Raw genomic sequence first — 17,232 nt, forward strand, 5'->3', positions numbered from 1 at the left:
ATCATATTTGTGTTTCAGATGATTGAAGTAACTGAATTAGGGGAGGGAAAATAAAATGCCTAGAACTTTTTGTCTTCCTCCACACATTCCAGATCAACAACTTAACTCCATTTATGAATATACTTTGGGAGGGAAGAAAGACATTAAGTGGGAAGGAAATATTATTCTTAGTTAAAATTTTTTGCGCCATGTTACTTTTTCCCCACATTATCTATGCAAGGAAGAGACTAATTAGAACTAATGTTATTCCCATTTGAAGCCCTTCTGAAGAAAGGATACAGTCTTGAATCTGAGTTTTCTAAACTGCTATCATTCTATAATCAAATACATTTTAACTGAACAAATATTTATTAAATGCCTTAGGCATTGTTATTATTATCTAATTTGATGCTCAAAATAAAAAAATAAAGTTATATATGTGTATGTGTGCGTGTGTGTGTATTTCTTATTGAAAAGTAGTTCAATGATAGCTCTGTTGATTGAATGTGTGTGTGTGTGTTTCAATTACAAAATGTACCTGGGTTATTATTAGATAATGGACGAAACAAAGAAAATTATTAAAGTAACCTAATGAGATGGCAGGAGAGTTGGGAGGGAAAGAAGACTTTGAAATATCACTGTCCACGGAACACTGTGATTATGGTCTTCTTGGGCACAGGCTGTAAACGACACAACTTGGTCATAGTGCCACCTCCTTCCTGTGCTGATCAGCTCCTACAGTTACCAGCCAGGACTTGGGACTCTGGACCTAGGACCAGTCATATTGCCAAAATATGGAACAATAGGGTCTGCTGCTGTCACTGCATTTTTATACTGCAAAATATCACAGACTTTTTGTTGTCGTTATATAAAATGTTCAACTATGCATGTTTCTTAAAAGTGTTTTAAAATTAGATAGATTGCAATTTTTAGGACATTTCTTACATGAAAGAGTAAGATTTTAAAAATTGGAGAGTGTTTTATTAAAATAGCCCTAATGGCTGGGCAACAGAGGCGTACACCTGTAATCTTAGTACTTGGAAGGCCAAGGTGGGAGGATTGCTTGTGCCCAGGAGTTCAAGACCAGCCTAGGCAACAAAGTGAGACCTCATCTCTACAAAAAAAAAACTTTAAAAAATGTAACCAAGCATGGTGGCGCATGCCTGTAGGCCCAGCTACTCAGGAGTCTGAGGTAGAAGGATCAGGCGTTAAGGGTGCAGTGAACCATGATTGTGCTATTACACTCCAGCTTGGGAGACAGAGTGAGATCCCAACTCAAAAGTAAATTTTAAAAAAGTAATCCTTAGAAATAAAACAGAAAATAATTATTATAGGAGATCTATACAAGTTTTTTAAATAATAGGAGCTAATCCTGAAAATAATTTGGTGAAAAAGAGGGATAGCAGGATTACTTTTTGAGATTAGAAAACAGTATAAAGTGCAGATAAAAACAACAGGCAAAATCACAAAGTTTTATGTGTTTTTTCTAGAACTGGAGGAATAGATGACTCCGAGTACCCGTGGTAAGAACATCCTGGCCTTCTCCCTATATTTCTCATGAAACCATAAGGCCCTCAGCTGTGGCCTCCTTCCATCTCCACATATCCCTCAGCATGCTTTAGTGATGTACTTTAATGGCCTTTAGTTAACATATTTGCTATATAGAGACTGTACACAGTGTTCACAGTTGGAAACTGTGACGATAGGATGAAATGAAGCCAACAATGGGCCTCGGGACTGTAAGAACAAAAGCATCACCTGAAATTTAATCTCTGAAATGTCCTACATTCTATGTCTTACTTTAATCAGTACACTGGAACCTCTATTTCATGAGTAGTTTTTAAAATTTAGAATGTTAACGTAAACAGATTTCCTTTTCTTGAGGCATTTGCATGTTCTTATTTTGGCATGAGATGAGTTGTAGTCATAAAACATGCCAAGATTGTATAAAATACATGAGAAATGTCCCTAGTGTGTTAAATGCTTTGATACCAACCCAAGTATATATTGAAAACATGAATATAATGATCCCAAATAAATACCTTATGTTGAATTTCTCAAAAGTTAACATTTAAGGGTTCAACCCAAACCAAAATAGACAAAAATCCATCTTTTAAAAGTGATTGCTTGAGCCAGAAATTAAAAGGTAAATCACTGTGAGTTGTCTGGAACATATCTTACAAAGCTTAACAAAAGCATTGTTGCTCTTTCATTATGGCTTTTGAGTACCAAATGGAAGGACTCTACAACTGTTCTTGGAAGGAAATTCTCTTTAGCTCAAACAACCTCTGCAGAGCTCATCTAGGAAACAAAGGAATCCTCGGATTTGGATCAATTTACTAAGGGTAATGGAGGAAAGAAGAGAGAACAAAATGTATTGAATATCATCTATGTTCCAGTCACTCATTTAATTATTGGAAAAGTAGCTGTTGGTTTGCCATTCTACATTTTCCACTGAAGCTCAAAGAAAAAAAAATCTTCTCCAAAGTCAAGCAATGACTCTGCAGGCTCCAAAGTCCTGTGTTCTCCCACATTGTGTTTCCTCAAAAGTCTCCCAATTTAGAAAGTCATGATTTGCATAACCTGTCTGCTCCAGCACCCTTTGATTGATTGCACTGAGCTTCTTGGAGGAAGGACAGTGCTTGCTCCTAATGGCCGTTTCTGTGTGTTGTGAAGGAAATGAGAAGTCCTTGTTTGAGAATAATATTCTCTATTTCAGGCCTAGATTTGACCAAACATTCCCTTTTGATCATCTTAAATCCTGCACAATTTGTGTGCTATGATATTTTGTGGGAAATTAATTTACTTATTAAATAGTTATCATGCACATACTATGCACCAGGCAATGTGGTAGATGGTGGAACCACATACGTCATTAGCCTGCTATAGTGGTGTGATTAACATCTGAATAGGGAGGTGGTAAAAAAAGTAAAGATGGTCATTTCTACTTGGGGAGTGGAGGTGGAAAAGGCCTCATAGGAGACCTGATGGTGAGCTGATTCCTGAAGGATAAGAGGTGCCAACAGAGAGAAAGAGGAAATGGAGGAGTGATTCCACGCCACTGGAACAGAATAAATGAAGGCAAGAGGGTACAAAAAAAAGAGTAGGGCAGGAAGCAGGACAGAAGAGGTCGGTCAGGGACAGATCACGAACATCCTTACATGCCAAGCAACGTACAGTCTAATCTTTATCTTATAGTTAATGGAGAAGTAACGAAGGGCCTTATTCAAAGATGTAACTTGACTCAATTTGCAACTATGAAAGATTACTCTGACAAAAGTTTGAAGGACTAGAGGGAGGAGAGAAAAATGTTAGGGAATAAATCAGGGCTGTTCTAACAGACAGGTGAGTGAGGAGAGGGCCTAAGGTAAGACTGCAATATAATGGTATGAAGAAGAGAGTGAATTTGAAATACTAATGAAGTAAAACCAACTGGATATAGCTGACCATTGACTGTCTGGTTAAAGTTGACACCTAAGGGCTTTTGATTGAGTTACTGAATAAGAGTGGTGATTCTCAGGATGGGGATTACTAGAAGAAGAGCAAGTTTTAAAGGAAATAATAGGAGTTCACTATTAGATGTTATGAGCTCGACTTTATAAATTCAGACACAGTAGTCATGCAGTAGAGATGCGTAGTAGACAGTTGGATATAATGGTTTGAAATTCAATTGAGAAATTTAACAGGCTGAGGATATGACATATAGTCAGTAGGTGACACCATGATAGTTATGAATGAACTTGCTCAGAAGAGACTTTTAGAGAGAAAAGAATCCCTACAGAACCCTGAAGATGTAGTAACATTCAAAGGGCAGTCAAAGGAAGAGGAATCTGAGAAAAAATAGTTCAAAAGGTAAGAGGTGTGATTGGCTAATAAATTATTCTACATTATTAAGAGGGACAAGGACATTGTAACCTCAATTCTAAATTAGTCACACAAAGGATTGATATTGTTACTCTATTTCAGGATCAGAGGGTTGATGCACTGACATCAATGCCATTATTATTTCAAATTTATCTGTAATAAATCCAGTTCTTCCCAAAAGACCCTTCTTTTCTGTGTCCATAAACTTGTCTTATTTTTCCCACAGAACCTAGTAATTTTTAACCCCATACCTGCTCATTGCTGCCTTTTCTGAATTTCCCATTCCGGTGTAGCTATCTGGAACACTTTCTCCACTGCTGCTCTCATCATCTGGTTCGATGTTGACATTTCTCAGTTCCATGGGATCCATTTGAGCTGTCAGCGATTTTTTGTCGACACAGGAGCTCCTTCAGTGTAAATAATATACTGTACCTTCAGCTTAAGCTCTTCCACTTTGTGTTGATGTTCAGAACACTCTGTTCTGCAAACAGAACACAAAATAAATCATAATTTTCTTTAAATTAGATAAATGAATATGAATCACCCACTTTGTGTATGTGCTTTGTAAAACAGGGGAAGGAAGCAAACTCCTGAAAACATCACATAAGTATATCCCGAAAGGTTTCTTTACCCAATACAAAAAAAAAATTGGGTGATAAGAAGGAAAATTATGAATAATTGCTAAGTCAGTAGATATTCATAAAGTACCTATAAGTAATGAACATGGCAGGTGTTTTGCCAGTCACTATGGGAAGAAAAATAAATCAAGACATGTTAGAACTCATCAAGAAAATGTAGGTATTTGTGAGTGAAACTTATGTTTTAACAGAAAGGGAGACAAAAGTAAGTTATTGATAAAGATCTGCCAGGGGAGAATCTACCAGGGCCTCTACTAGCTAGAAAGAAAATTACTGTTTTAACTTAATTGAGTATGACAGAATTAATGCTACAAAAATGCTTGGTAATATGCAACACAGTGTAGGATCAAGCTTATGAAGTCACTTTCAAGGCACCTGGATCCTGAAGACACAGCTAAAAATAGTAACAAAAGAAAGTGCATGTTTACCTTTGAATCAACATCAGTTACCATCTATATCAAATTAAAATTTTAATAATAAAGAGATTTAGGATTTAAGACTCTGTTCTCCATTTAATTCATTGAATCTCAGCACAAAATTTAGTATTTTGGAATTTCATTTTCCTTCATTGTAAAGTGAAAAAGGATAAACTGAAATTGTGTTTTAAAAGAATGCCACGAATCCATTATAGTGTTGATGCAATTTCTTCTGAAATTTTTACTATTAGATTAATTCAATTATTACTGAAGGATTATATTGGGAGACACTATCACTCATGAAAGATGTGTTCTGAAATTTGCATTCCACATTTGATAAGAAAATCCTGAACAGAGAAACTAACATAAAAATTGTTCCAGAAGTCACAAAATCCATAAATCTTTTAACAAACAAAACTACCACATGGGAATGCCTCCACAATTTAGTGCCATGGACGCATACCTCTGGGAGGCAACTCACACTTGAGATAAGTTCACAATCCCAAATCTAAAAAAAATACAAAACAAAGCAATTTAAAACAGACTTTGAAAATTAATATAATAAAAAAAGCTACCAGAGGGAACAGAAGTAAGACATACATATGATTAATAAAAAATTTCAAAATATATCAACAGGGTGCCTGAATGAAACGTAATTGTACACCTAACCCTTAACTGTACCCCACAAAACCATAATAAAAAATATTGATTAATTAAAAAAAAATTTTCAAAATAAAAGAATAGCATCCATAGATTGAAAACATTGTAAAAGAAGACTAGTTTGGAAAAGTAAAAAAACTAAAACTGAAATCCAAAATCAATTGAAATTTAAAGAAAAAATCAGCTGAAGGAAGAGTTATAAAAAAGAAGATAATTCTGTGGAGATCACTCCATTTATGGCACAAAGAGAAAAAAGAAAATTATGAAGAAGAAGTTAAAAGACATGGGAGAAAAAGAAAAGTGAGAGGTTAAAACATAACTAGTAGTCTTTCTAATATGAGGAAATTGTGAGACTAGGGAGAAACAAAATAGAAAGAGTGGCAGAAAATTATCCAGAAATGAACAGAACAATAGTACTTCAAATTTTAAAAAGCACACAGTGTTTCAAGCAGAAAGAATAAAAATGTATCTATTCATTACTATAAGGCAATCTAAGTGCAAAACATAAAAGATAGAGAAAAATCTTAAATGCTACCAGAGGGAACAGAAGTAAGATATACATATGGTTAAAAGAAAAGATGGAAATTCATTAAGTGAGTTTTCCTCACCCATCATACATTACCAGTTTCACTTCCTAGCAGCAACTACTAATAAGAGCTTCTGTTTTTAGTTCTTTGCTTAAAGTTAGCCATTCTAAAATTAAATAATTCACTAAAACCTCTCTGACTTGATTTACCAACTTTAGACTGGTACCTGTGAAAGATAATAAAATTAGCATACTTTTTTCTACCCTTCCTTCAGTCAATACTCCTAATTATTTTAGTCAATGAAATACTCCTAAAATGTTGAGAATTATATGTTCATCCTGTTCTATCAAACTGTTGAATCTGTCATAATTTGCTTGTAGAAAACTAATACTTCAACGTTACAACATTATGATTGTATAAATACTATGCTCTGAAGGACAAAGTGGTGTATTTAATTGCATAATAAGTGAAATAAAATCTTATATTATCAAAGATTTGAGAGCAAATTTTCCATGATCGGTGGCATTCTGAACGGCTTCCTCCTCTGACCTCTGAATCTTACCCAGCTACTGTTTCTTGAATGACATCCTATCTTCTTTCTTCAATTCATTTTGCATTATGCTGAAAGGCTGCCTTAAATAAATTTCTTTTCACACAATGAGCAAATGTTTGTAGACAGGATTTCTTACTTGTTTCATGTTGGAAAATATTTTTGTTTTGCCTTCAAATGTTGATTGTTTGAATTCTAGATCCAGTCATTTCCCCTTAGAATGTTAAAGATATTTTTCTTTTGACTACTGGCTTCCATTGAAGAGTCTGACTCTCATTTCTTTGTAGGTACTTATTCTATTTTTTTCTGAAGAATTTTATAATTGTTCTCTTTATTCTTACCTGAAATTTCACCAGGATGCCACTACATGTATGTAGCTTTAAAATCGATCTTAGCATGGAAGGACTTATTCAATCAAAAGCTTTGTCTTTCTTCTATTCAGAAAATGTTCTATTATTTTAAAACAACAACAACAACAACAACTATTTCTTCTCCTTTATTTACTCCTTCTAAAGCTTTTTAAAGTCAGGTATTAGACCCCTTGATCCATATTGCTAAGCTTTTACCTTTATTTTCTCCCTTTATCTCATTGCTCAATGTTCAGGAATATTACCTCAATGTCACATCCAAAATAACAGAGTTAATCTTCAGCTATATCCATTTAATTTTTTCAACCTATTCATCTCAATCATGTTTTTAATCTCTAATAATTCTTTCTTATCCTCTTTCTCTTTTCTGATATCATCTTTTTGTTTGTTTTATGGATGCAATATTTACTCAAATCTTTCTAAGGATATTGATTGAAAGTTTTCAGAAGTTTTTGGTTTCTTAAACTATGTGTCTCTTCCAGAGTTAGTTATTCTATTTGTTCATTTTGGTCCTTCTCTTTGACACTGCTTGTTTTCTTTAAATTCTTAGTGACCACAGGTTGTCAGCCCATATTTCTGAAGGAGGACTATATTGTTAGCTTAGACAGCTAGTCAGGGCTTCTCTGAAATTGTGTAGGCCCATTTCACCCATGGTCTGCTCCCTTGCAAGTTCTGTGTTAAGTGGCCCTTCTACAGCTTGTCTGTGGGAGGAGCATCCTGGGGGACCCTACTCCCAGACCAGTGGCCAATCTAGGAGAGGTTGTTCTAGAGATGAAGTATTTTAATGTATTTTCCCCTTGGTGGAGCTTCCATTCCTGCTTGTTATACCTCTTTGTCTGCTGTGGAGATCCTGATACTTATCTTAGCATTCTTCCTTGGGCTTTCTTTATAGACTGGATCACAGCTTTATTCTATGGGCAACAAAGGCAGCCCGAACAGACCGTCATGTCTAAACTAAGGTTCCTTGGTGAATATCTGATTACTGGTTGCCTCCTTGTGATCCATGCCTCCACTTTGTTTATGTTGACCTAACTTGGAACTACTGCAGAGCCTCCTCTGGAAAAAGAACATTAACCTTGGGTTCTTTTCTCTTTCTCAGATTGTCCAACTATATCTGCTTTCTGACTTCTAGGAATTCTCAAAAATTTCTGTTTATTGATGACACTGCTATTGTTTTTCACAGTTTTTGTAGTTTTGTCCTTTTAAAAGCTATCATCTTGTGTTAAGTCTTATTGCTTGACTTTTAAGGCTAGATCCAAAGCTCCTCCTTCTTCCAATCCACTCCTAAGACCTCGTATAATGTGATGGTTAATTTTATGTATCAACTTGACTGGGTTAAGGAATGGCATGAGACGTGGTAAAACATTATTTCTGGGTGTCCTAAGGATGTTTTCTGGAAGAGATTAGCATTTGAATCAGCAGACAGATAGAGAATGAATTCCCTTCACCATTGTGTGTGAGCATCATCTGATCCCTGAGGGCCTGGATAGAACAACAAGGAAGAGAAAGGGCAAATTTATTCTCTCTCCTTGAGCTGGGACATCATCTTCTCCTGTCCTTGAACATTGGACCTCCTGGTTCTCAGGTCTTGTGATCCTGGGACTTATACCAGCAGCATCTTGATTCGCAGATCTTTGGTCTCAGATTAAATTATACCATCAAATTTCCTAGTTTATCAGTTTGTAGATGGCATATTGTGGGATTTCTTGACCTCCGCAATCACTAGAGCAATTCCTATAATAAATCTCATCTCTCTCTCTCTCTCTTTTCTCTCTATCAATATCTCTATCTCTATCTCTATCACTATCTCTATCTCCTATTGGTTGTATTTCTCCGGAAAACTCTTACTAAAAATACACCAAAGACTCAAGTTACATCTTTGGCCCAGGCTTCTCTGAGCTTCAGTTCCATGTGTCCAGTGGCCTAAGTGACACTTGCATATCTCAAGGCAGTTTAAATTCAAAGTGTCCAAAATCTGACTTATGATAGTCCCCTCTTTTTCCAATGTTTCCTATCCAAAAACTGTTATCACTATTTGTCCAGTTATTCAAGCCAAAAGCACAAGAGCCTTCTATTACAAATTTTTCTTTCTTATCTCTTACATCCAGTTCTTTGCAAAATCTGCTTGATTTTGCAAACGATGTACCAATGTTATAACTCAAATTAGTCTACTCCATTTTATTACCTCCACTATCATCTTGCCCACACCACCATCATTTCTTACATTGTCTACGGTAACAATCTCCTAATTGATCTCCTTGAATTCTCTCTTACCTTTCCCAACCATCCCCCCATTCATTCTCCGCATAATAGAGTGATCTTTAAAATACAACAGCAAAAACATCACAGATCATATCATTTCTTTGCTTAAAACCCTTTTATATGTTCACTTCACTCTTAGGACAAAGTCCAAAATTCTCAGCATGCCAGTATCAACAAGATTGTGCACAATCCTTCCACTTCTCTCATGCCATCTCCTTCCACACTCTCCTCACCTCAGTGATCTAGCTACGCTAGTCTTCTTTCTGCTTCAGAAATTTACTATGTTCTCTCCCACCTCAGGCCATTTGCTTATGCGGGTCACAGTAACTGGAATGCTCTCCCCTTCCTCTGTTCCACCTTGTACTTAACCAAACCCTCTAGGGATTCTGAGAAAGGGGCATTGGGGCTGAGACCTTTGTTTCTGTAAGTATACATGTCTGGAGTCCTAAGTCTTCAGTTAAAGTCTGTTACCCTTTGTACTTATTCCTAGGAAACTCATTGATTTCATTAGCATTGAACCATACTAATCCCAGATTTTTTAAAAAAAATATCAAATACTCAAATGGCACTTACCACATGCCAGACACTGTACCCACCAACTCAGTTAATCTTCAGAGCAGCCTTCTGTCTGAGGGCAGTACTGTTTTTTTTCTTATTCCCATTTTATTTAATGGAGGCACAGGTTAAGTGGCTTCCGTGCTATACCACCTCTGTATTGCTGTGTCTACTACAGAGAACTAAATAAAGTCTAGACAGGGAACAGAAACTTTGGCTTTGATGTAAACAAAATTGGCCAAATTGACTACCTTCTGGCTTTTCTATCTTCTGCTAAGTGAAGGTAATATTATTTACCACAAAGCAGTATTGTGAGGGTTTAAATGAGATAATAGGTGTCAAAGTTTGGCATAGAGTAGGTCTTCAATAAACTTAAGTTTCTTTTCCCTCTTCTAATAATCATAATGTAATTGATGTCTTTAAAACATACATAGTATTGCACATGCTTTAACTGACCTTAGGCACTTATAAAAGAGGGCTTTACAGTTTTTAAAACTCCCACAAACACTATAAGCAAGGTGGGCGCCATTTCACAAATGAGGAAATTAATACCTAATTTTAAGTTATAATTATCTTACATAAAATATTTATTCCACTGTGGTCCTGGGCAAGGGAGAGCTTCTCTCAAAAATTAGAACATATCTTCATAGCACATATCTTAACTCTGAAGATTCTATTACTGATCTATTTTAAGGGAATAATGGTTAAATGCATAATTTTAAAAGATTTAGAACATTACAAGAAACTAAGTATTCTGAATCATTGCCTGCAGCACAAGTATGTGCCTAGAAGCCTTTAGACTACCTCATAATTGCTAAAATTTAATCAGAGCCAGAAACTACCAAAGACACAGAGAATAAGACAGACTCCCTGCACCCGAGGGACTCAGCCTACTAGAAAAAACAGATTTTTGAAAAAACCATTGTAGTAGAACATAATTAACAATAATCCTTTCTCTGAATAGATAACTTATTAGACTAATCAATGAATCACTGCATGGGTAGGGTAGGAAAGAATGATGCCTGTAGGTACAGTAATTGAAATATAATTTTCATATCACTTCATGAATTGAAAATTATATTTCAATTACAGTACCTACAGGCATCATATGCCTCCAAAGTTCAAAATTCAGGTCCCAGTTGCTGTCATGAAGGAGTGAACGAAGCTCCCTTACCCCTTTTTTATATAATAAAAGTGTCTTAGCATGTGTTGCAGCTGTCACCACTACAGTTAGCTGGTTTACAGATGTTTTCCACTGAGCGTCACAATAAAGAGTACCATGTGCTATAAAAAAAAAGAAATATAATTTTCATAGGTATAAATTCTTCTGTCACTCATGGTCTCTAGACATGGTATTTCCAAGTACTCTGCTGCTCAAGGGAGGGACATGGCCGCCAGCCTTGGCTCTCTTGTTCTATAGCCTTCACCCCCTACTCTCATCCAAGCTATTGCCAAGTCCTATCAGTCCTTCTTTCAACATTTATTTAAAATTCATCCACTTCTATCTCCATGACCATTACGTCATTTCAAATGACTTCCTTACTAAAGTCCCTACTGTAATTTTCTCAAAATGTTTTAGACTTAAGTCAAATTTCCTAATATCAAATAGATTCTGCATACTTTAACCCATATGTCCTATAGGACCACACCTCTCCTCACTCACCAAATATATTGGGTTTCTTTCATTTCCCCATTGCCATGTCAGGACCTTTTTTTTTTTTTTTTGAGTTGGAGTCTCACTCTGTCATCCAGACTGGAGTGCAGTGGCCACTCCCGGCCACTGCAGCCTTGACCTGCTGGGCTCCGGCGATCCTTCCACCTCAGCCTTCCAAGTAGCTGGAATTACAGGCACGTGCTACCACGCCCAGCTAATTTTTTGATTTATTGTAGAGATGAGGTCTCGCTGCCCAGGCGGGTAACGTGCTGTTCCCTCTGCTTGGAATGTTCTTCTCCCCATTCTTAACCCAGGTGTCTACAAATATTACCTAAAGCAACCTGAAAATCTTTAAAAATCAAGTGGTCAGAGAAGCCTTCCCTGACCCTAAATCTAAACTAGATCCCCCACTAAACGTTCTTGTAGCATGCTCTCCTTTCCCTCATAGTACTTATCACATTTCATACTTAAATTTCTAGTTGTGTGATAATTTGACAAATAACTATCTGCTCTAGTAGTCAGGAAACTTCACAAGGATGGAAACAGTGCCAGGTTTGTGGGCACTACACATTCATGGCATCTAGCACAGTGCCTGGTATTATATTCTACTAAGACCAGTGCAACTTGATATGGTCTCTGTTATAGACACAGGTATGCATTGCTGTTATAGCTGTATAGATTAATTTTTCAAGGTGAAGTGGAAATACTCTCCTCTGATTACCAGGAGAAAGAATAACTTTGTTGCACGTAGAATGTTCAAAATGCTTCTAAAAGAAAAATCAACTTTGGTTTGACAGAATTTTCTGTGGTCTAGCCCTCCCCATTGATGTTAGGTTTTTCAGAGACACAAAGACGTCTCATAGAAGCTGACCAGATATTCCAGTGCAGTGGTCAACTGCATTGTTAACTCTGTTCAGTCATCCATGAAGCCGCAAACTTAAAAGTTGAAACAAAAGTATTTAAAATGGTATCATATTAGAAGAATTTCAGTTTCAACATATTTATTAAGAGAATTCTAAGTGTTCAAAGTTGCTAATTCCTCATAACCAAATTCTGGTTATTAACCTTTTTAATCTCTTATTCTTGAATGAGTACCTAAGAAACTCAGGATAGAAGCATCTCAAAACAGTACATTTCTTCAATTTTACTTATGTGGTTCAACTTCAAAGAAAGACACCAAATCTGGAAAGCAAAACTGTCCTTGAGTCAAAAAGCAGAAGTTCTGACCTTCCTAGTTACTGCAAACATTTATTTTACCTGATAAGTGGCAGGTCAGAGCAGATTTCCCACCATCGCTATCTGTCTTGTCTTTCATGTTAACCAAGTACCTACAAACTCTAAAATCTAGGTTTACGTAGCAGATAGATAGCCTCACATGCCATTTACCCTTTGGTTGAGCAAATGAGTAGCAGCAGGTCATGCAGCTTTTGAAACCCACAATATCGTACATCTAAGGAGATGATTTAAATCGACATCCAACATATTCCTTGGATACATGAATATAACTTTGACAATAAAATAAATCGAATATTACCTTTATATTAAAATTTTTTCATTTTCCCAACAGTGGTATTCTATTCATATTCAACACTGAGATCATGCCATTCAACAGTAAGACCGATTGCTAGTCTATGCCATGATTCCTCACAGTAATTATTTTCCATAAAAAGCATTCAGTCTGAGGTACTTCTTAGAAAAGAAATTGCCTATAACAACAGAACCATACTTATTTGACTATTCCCTATTGTTGGTGCTAATATTTGAGCATTTCCATTATTTTCCTCTACTCAAATATAGCTTGGAAATCATATCTATGAAGAACTAGAAAAGTTAAATAACCCTATGCTGAAGTCTCTTCCTTTTGCTAAAAATATTACATACTTGCTAATAGAAGAATTAAAACAGCAATGGGATGAGGTATAAAAGACTAGTCATAAAATTTGAATATGCTATTTTACTTACAGACTTTCTAACTCTATTCTTAGAAGAGACATGGATTCTCTAGCCATCTTAAACATAAATTGCCATATAAATTTTAGTTCATAATTTCTCAAACAGTAGCTTCCAGAATGTACAGGGTCATGTAGTATATATAATATTAACATAGCAAAGACATTATGCTACACTTTTTAATGCATCATACATGATAATCTGTCATGAATTGTGGATGCAGCAAATTTCAAAATATCTATAGTCTTTATTATAGATCCTAGACAATGCCCAGAAGTACTTTTTTCTTCTTCTGAAAATAAACTATTTTTACTTTCTTTAAAGTAACTCACATATTTTTAAAAAGTAGCTTCAATGACCCTTAAAGCATATTGCATAACATGTTTAAAGAAAACTCAGGAGTTTAGGCATTAAAGCTACATTCTTCAGAACTTAAATGTTGCTTAAATACTTCTTAGGAGTATAAATGCAAATATTTTCAAGAAAATTCTAAAAAACTAAATGTAAATAGGAACAGAAGGACCTTGAACTGTAAAATAAATAGCAATCTTTTCTAGAAAACACACTTAAATTTCTTTAGTTTGTCAAAAATAAGATTATTTTAGCCTAGTGTTCATGAATGTGATATATATCATTGGTTCAAATATTTTTCCATTGAGTTATAAAGTACTTTTAGTTTTGACTTAGCCTGGACATTTAATTAAAACCATCACCATATGCTCTATAAAATACTCACGAAAAAGAGATACTTAAATGCACTGGGGATTCTCCCCCTTGATTAATTAATATAAATAGAACAATTCTACTTTTAGTGAATTAATTCTACTCCTTCAAAATCTAAAGCTATTCTTATATTTTATTCAGTTGCCTCGTTTCTTTCAATAACTTTTCTCTAAAAATATTCCTTCATCAAAATATCAAATTAAGAAGACAAAGTAAGACACAATTTTTATCCCTCTTCATTTGATAACAGTGCAACCCTAACCCTTAGTCATTCACATCTGCTGCACTCATGTGATGTTTCTTCTTTGATTAGTCAAAATATTTGTGGGTTTTTTGGTTTTTTTGCAAGATAAAGAAAAATCTTCAGTGGTATAATATTGAGAATGTATTTTAAACTTTTATATTTTTCCTAGGACAAATTATGTCAACTCTTCATTATATTTGAAGATTAATCAGAAGATATAAATAACTAAACACTTGTTACCTGCTGTTTTTGCAATGTTTTCATTTCCTATTATCCACTATCCCAATTTTATGCTCAAACCTAAAATTACATGAAAAAAACCCCTGCAATCAGGATCTGGGTAAATAATTTCAGTATTTGACATTATATCAAACTAATCATTTCTAAAATGAGAAAAAAGTTACCCAAGTAATATTTTCAAAATTTTAATTTGTAGTGAATAAACAAGCAACACAAGAAAAAGAGGAGAGTAAGCATATTCATGTAAAAGCAGCCGTACCTTAATTATTTATCCAGTCCTGTGCAGGCTTTTCTGAATTGTTTGGAATGATGGCTCCCTGTAACAGCGTTGACTTGTATGAAACTTTGGGGCTCTAGACAATGATTTTAAGACCAGTGGGAGTGAACGAGACAAGCCAATCAACAACACCACCTTGTCCCAACACCTGTCTGTCCAACTTGCGTCAGCTCTTGAAAAAAAAAAAAAAAGAAGCTAAATCCGTTTTTCTGTTGTACATTTGGACTAAACATCAGTTACAACAATTTCTGTTTGCTTTTAGAACTTTGACTTTTATACAATAAAATACTCACTGAAATTTTTACTTTGGTTGCTATCATTTTGTATCAAGATTCTGTTGGTTGGTTGACTGATAAATCTAGAACTGTTAATTTTTCAAAAAAACAGATTATGAATTGAATCCAAAGTAAAATAATGCAGTAACAATAGGGAATCATTGTTTAATGAAATATTATAATCAGAATGTACAAAAATACTGATTAAGTAGTGAAAGAGTTATTTCCTTTTGAATTGCTGACCTTTTCAGAGAAAATTTTACAGAACGACATACACTTCCAAGGGTACCAACTTACTCAAGGTACGGTTAGGGTGAGAAATCACAGGCTATTATCAGTCACTGCTAGCACTCCAAAGGCATTGTATTGGATAAGCAAAAGGCTGCTTGGCATTTTTAAAGAATTTTTAAATGGACATTTGCCCCCTTAAAAAAAAAGTCCACGTGGCTCTGCATGTGTTGAGGAAGAGTTACAAATGTGTTGGCAAAATTATTTATTTATTCTATTATGAAAATGTATCAACTAGACATTATTCTGAACATGAAGTGAGAAAAACAGCCTAGAAGTTGATCCAGAATTGAGTTCTTTGCCTTTTAAGTATTTATGACATGAATGAACAATCTGATAACCAATCAGAAGCAATACTAGATTACAACAGTTCTGTCAATTACTATTTCTATAAAAAACAACTAAACGCTGTTCCTTGAGTAAGAAATTCTTAAGTTGATGCAAGACATTAAACAAAATATCTAGTTACTCATTTCTCTTTTGGTTTCCAAATGTGCCCATTTGGTTTATTAACTTTAGTAAGGTACATTTACTTTTACTTGTCTCTTAGTTTGTTCTCTATTTTTTAAAGTCGCCCCGTAGTTTTGCCTTTTATCAGATGAGAATTATTATGATCTAGGTGAAAAGAGATAATAGCAAATAGGCTGATTTTAATTTCAGAGAAATCTAAAGAATATTACTTTTCAAGTTATTGTTTCCATCATTTAATTGTAATCTCTCCAATTTAAGATTTCTTTCTGTTTGCAAAGTTATCAGATGAGCATAAGATTAACCAAGCAAAAATGTACAATATTGTTAGAAAATCAAATACTTTTATTCTGGTAAAATTCCATTTAATAATGGGTCAACTGAACAAGAATGAATGTACTCTAATGTGTAAATTTTATATGATAATATCTTCATTTAAAATAAAGTGGAGATAAATGTGTACATACATTTCCTCCCTTAAAGTTTTAAGCTTCAGCACCCTTGTAATTCTTATCTTCAAGTATACTAAATAATTGTAGTAAATTAGCACCTTACATTAAAATTAAAAGCACACATAGGAGACATCTATTGAGGAGTCTTTTCATGTTTCTTTTGAACTTATTCTACATAACAAAATACTCATCACAAAACTTTTCTAACACTGAATTAAAAATCAGATTTATAGATATGAAAACTAATTTGGCAAAAGTCAGACGAATTAAAATTAGGAAGGAATTGGTTTGTTGTTTGACATTTTTTTCCCTAGACCATTGACATGTTTAGACATGGCCAAAATTAATGAAGAAACATATGATCTGATGTTGACAAAACTCACAGTAACTCTCCTATCATAAGCAAAACAGAAACCTAAACATTATGATTTAATGTTCTGAATATTTCCTAAAATTATATCATAATGTAATTCATATACACTTGGTAACAAAATTATGTTATTTTGATTTTTAAAACATGGCAGACCAGGCGTAGTGGCTCAGCCTATAATCCCAGCACTTTGGGAGGCCGAGACGAGAAGACTGCCTGAGTCCATGGGTTCAAGACCAACCTGGGCAACTTGGTGAGACCTCGACTCTACAGTAAATCACAAAAACTAGCTGGGTATGGTGGCATACGTCTGTAGTTCCAGCTACTTGGAAGGTTGAGGCAGAAGGATTGCCTGAGCCCAGCAGGTCAAGGCAGCAGTGGTCAAGAGTGTGCCACAGCACTCCAGCCTGGACTACAAGAGTGAGACTCCAACTAAAAAAAAAAAGAAAAGAAAACATAGCAAATGCAACAC

At 34.9% G+C, this 17,232-nt stretch overlaps 1 protein-coding gene across 2 annotated transcripts in view; it reads right to left on the bottom strand.

Moving 5' to 3' along the window:
• The window catches only part of SLC38A4 (solute carrier family 38 member 4), a 68,579-nt gene that overhangs the window by 26,086 nt on the left and 25,261 nt on the right, over window positions 1-17,232 (bottom strand). The window contains exons 1-2 of one of the 2 annotated variants that reach the window (XM_008061297.2): window positions 14,890-15,035; window positions 4,095-4,324 (exon numbers count right to left, since the gene is read on the bottom strand). In XM_008061297.2, coding sequence (XP_008059488.1) covers window positions 4,095-4,213 — 119 coding nt within the window. In that variant the 5' untranslated portion in view covers window positions 4,214-4,324; window positions 14,890-15,035. Of the gene's footprint in view, window positions 1-4,094; window positions 4,325-14,889; window positions 15,036-17,232 lie in introns of those variants that run through there. The other variant, XM_008061291.2, reaches the window with a different exon arrangement.

The sequence above is a fragment of the Carlito syrichta genome, unplaced genomic scaffold (assembly GCF_000164805.1).
Source record: "Carlito syrichta isolate Samal-C Ts95f unplaced genomic scaffold, Tarsius_syrichta-2.0.1 Scaffold94724, whole genome shotgun sequence".
Lineage (NCBI taxonomy): Eukaryota > Metazoa > Chordata > Mammalia > Primates > Tarsiidae > Carlito > Carlito syrichta.